Source organism: Apium graveolens, unplaced genomic scaffold (genome assembly GCF_009905375.1).
Source record: "Apium graveolens cultivar Ventura unplaced genomic scaffold, ASM990537v1 ctg4523, whole genome shotgun sequence".
NCBI lineage: Eukaryota > Viridiplantae > Streptophyta > Magnoliopsida > Apiales > Apiaceae > Apium > Apium graveolens.
In genome coordinates this window covers 67,831-71,566 of record NW_027418581.1, presented here as the reverse complement: position 1 = coordinate 71,566, position 3,736 = coordinate 67,831, and the positions used below count along the sequence as shown (strand labels likewise).

Below are 3,736 nucleotides of genomic sequence, written 5' to 3'. Positions count from 1 at the left end.
TCATGCAGAATGGTTGTTAATGCCACTGATGAAGCGAACTATATTTCCCCGCTTGTGAGGGCAAATAAAGAGACCATCTTCTTCTTGTGAGTCTCTGTAAGTAAGGAGGGTCATAAAGCTATCAAAATTCTCATCATCTCTCCGATTCCTGACAAAATCTACATCTCCTGTATACTCAGCAAGAAAAGTCATGGCTTTGATTGGACCATCTGCTTCAACTTTGTACCTTGAAATGCAAAAATGCATAATTAATATACATTCTATCTGTATAATTAATAACAAAACCCAATTAATTTATGAAATATGTTTTATACCGTTCCACTTCATCAAAAACAACTTTAAGAGGAGGACATTTTCCTTCTTTCATCATTGCTTTACATTTCTTTATTGTTATGTAATCTACTGTAGATAGTTCCTAACCATATAAGAAATATAACATTAAATACAATGTGCATTCAATTAAGATAAATTCGAAAAGAAAAGAACATTACTTAACAAAGGAAACAAGTTGTGCTCATATAATTACCAAGTATAAATTTAAAATGTATATACCTGGATGTCATCTGCCTCATACTTGGATTGATTAGCAGATTTAGGAGCCATGTCATGTGAGTATGTCAGTTTATCACTAAATGCTACGTTCTTACTCTGCAGAGCAAAACGTAGAGAATCCATTTGTCTGTTCCTACTCTCAACATCATTTGCTGGAATGTACGGAAGAAATTTTGTAGATTTTTTTTGGCATGGATTCAAAAATATGTGGTCATGACAATAATTCATAATACAACTAAGTAATTTATAATACAACTATAAGTAGAAAAAATATTATGAATCATGTTTATATTTTTAAATATATTTTATATAAAACTCAAGTAAGATAAATGTCAATTATTTACATTTGTAAAGAAACAATTTTTTTTAATGTATATGTGAAAAATTAGCACATCTTTAGTTGTACCTAGTTAGTTTAAATGATGTACACAACTTTGAGAAATAGGCCCCTACCTGCTACAAAGAAGTTAGGGGGGTTTATGGTCTGTTTTTGCTTTTGACAAGATTAGTACTAATAAAACAATATGCTATTGATAAAATGCAAAATTATGTCACAGAATATGGAAATTGGCAAAATTAAAATTAAAATTAAAACACTTCATATACTAAATAACAATAAAAATAGATTAACAACATATATATATATACACAATTCCAAAAATGATCTATAACTTGATTTAAAAATAATAAAATCTTACCTTCGGGTGAAATGTATTTAGCTATAATCCCAAAATACCTCTTTCTTGATTTACTAGATCCATCTCTGGTTGATTCTGCAATATAATCAAATCAAATTTAAAAAGAAATCCCAATTGTAAAATTAAATAAAAAAAATTTCAGGACCACATTTTTCCTATTTACAAACACACAAAGTTCTACCTTTTTTTAGTAGAAACGTTCATTATTGAAACTAAAAATACAAATTTATCATTTAATGTGTAGATTTTAATTATGTGAATTACATTTATTTGTACATTTAATTAATAATATAATAATAATAATGAATTTTAGCTAAAATTTATTTACATTTAGATATATTAAAATTTCAAACTATTATTATCATTTGCCTTTAGTTTGAAATCAGAATTCTACAACCAGTGGTTTATTAACAATCGTAACAATTGTAATCTAAAATCAACACTTAGGTCACAACAATTATTACTAACTTGTATTTCAGATCAGTGCGACTAAAACTTAGATATTAATTTTATTAGGACGCCCACAAACATACAATGTAATGAAGTAGAGTGACAGATACCTTCTGGGTGCTTACTGCGGCAACCATCACAATACCAGTTTTCAGGGGGAATTTCAAGAACAGCCGGTCTCAGACACTTCATATGAAACCCATTATCACAATCATCACATATCAATATTTGGTCCTCTTTGTCCCCAAATCCACATATCTTACATGTGAGCTCATTATAATAAATATGTGGAGCCACAACAACTTTGGTTGCCTTCAGGAGATCTTCTATATATTTCTCTTTTGGGTGGACTGGGGGGCCGGAGATGTTGGGAAGATGGGGCCGAGAATCGACTGGTATATTAACTTGTTTTGTGGCCTGATATAAATCGGCCAGTGACCTAAACTTGTGCACACGCGGGACCTTCTTAGGTGGAAACTGTGGGAGGTGGTTGGGTTGAGAATGTGGGGGGTGGTTGGGTTGGGAAGCTATAGGTGTGTTGAATGAAGACATCTTCAGATCTGTTGTGAAATGTCTGAGCTTGTGTTTTGTAATTGGGGATTTTTGTAATTGAAGATGTTGATAGGGAGAGGGCTTGTGAAAAGGGATTTATAGATACAATACAGGGGGAGTTTTCTAGGGGCTGAGTTTTCTAGGAGCGGAGTTTTCTAGGGTTTAGCGGTTACCAATATAGCCGTTACCAATATAGCCGTTATCAATATATATTTTAGTAGGTGAGTTAAAGAAAAGCAAAAAAATTGGCCTCTAAAAGTAGCATGAAAGAAATCTTGTTTGATCATAATATTTCAAGTAGCAATTAAACATGATTTTCTCCTTGGCACATTGTCCACTATTCCACGTGTACCTATTACATTTCCTACACCACTTACCCCATCATAGGAACGTGCTTTATAAGATGTATCTTTAATGATAATCTCATCCCATCATCTCCCCTTTATGATATAATGTAAAAGATCCATAAAAATTGCTATGAATCAATTTACTACAAGAAAAATGTCCATAGACATCGATTTTCGATGATGTCTATGTTGTTTTACAACAGATATTGATGCCGGTGATGTCTATTGTAGACATCGGTCATACACCGATGTCTTTCAGCCCATTAGACATATATTTCCTTCAAAACAGTGATGTCTATCAATTTTTAGACTTCGATTTCAACACAGAGAAACTAATGTATATTGTAATTTTAGACATCATTTTTAACACAACAAAAGTGATGTATATTTTATTCTTTCACATAAGCTGTTTCACAGTAAAAATGATGTATATTGAATTATTAGACATCCATTTTCTTACAAGAAAATTGATGCATTAACAAAATTAAAAACCTTGGAGTCATAAAATATATGACCATTGCACAATTTAGAAAATACATTCAACTAATTATCATTCAACCAATACATCTATAATCATCAGTACACAGTAGCGTAGGACATATGATACAAGTTGTAAGAAAACTAAGAATCCAAATTTTTAAGCCGGTACGTCATTTGGGACGAAACATGTGTAGCAGCTATGCAATGTCCTATGCCTTGTGTAGGAAGGATCCCAGTTTTGATAATAATTCAAAAAATCAACCATCATCTTTATATTTGATGTATCCCAACTTAAACCGTGGCCAGCGTCTATAAATGAAAACCACAAAACTTGGTATTATGTAACACCACATCAAAGGCATTTAAGATGTACATATTTTACACAATAGAATGACACAATATCCAAGTTTTAAAGAATATCTAAAAGCTTGTACCTGATACACTACAACAAATCTGGCCATTTACGATGGTTTTTTTGAACTGAAATTGTCGTAATTGAGCCATTTACGAAGGAAAAAAATCGTCATTTTTGGTTGAGTAGTAAGTTCGTTTTTTGTCAGAAGATAAAATTGCGTCGCAAGTTAGGAAGTAGGAGCCCACATAATCAATAAAATAATAAATCTACTTATGACGGTATATATCGTCGTAAGATAGCAA

The 3,736-nt window shown here is 31.7% G+C and overlaps 1 protein-coding gene across 1 annotated transcript; it reads right to left on the bottom strand.

Annotated features, from left to right (window-relative positions):
* On the bottom strand, positions 1-2,252 carry LOC141702019 (putative Histone-lysine N-methyltransferase ATXR5). Its single transcript, XM_074505728.1, has 5 exons — positions 1,811-2,252; positions 1,251-1,325; positions 553-704; positions 315-415; positions 1-226 (listed from the first exon to the last, which is right to left on the bottom strand). The coding sequence occupies exons 1-5, from the start codon at positions 2,250-2,252 to the stop codon at positions 1-3; spliced, it is 996 nt and encodes a 331-aa protein (XP_074361829.1).
* Positions 2,253-3,736: the final 1,484 nt, after the last annotated feature.

Excerpts from the sequence above, each read along its gene's own strand:
- LOC141702019 (XM_074505728.1), bottom strand. The coding sequence starts at position 2,252 with ATGTCTTCATTCAACACACCTATAGCTTCCCAACCCAACCACCCCCCA. Across the intron at positions 416-552 it reads ATGAGGCAGATGACATCCAG|GAACTATCTACAGTAGATTA; the intron begins GTATATACATTT and ends TTATATGGTTAG. Across the intron at positions 227-314 it reads GTTTTTGATGAAGTGGAACG|GTACAAAGTTGAAGCAGATG; the intron begins GTATAAAACATA and ends TTGCATTTCAAG.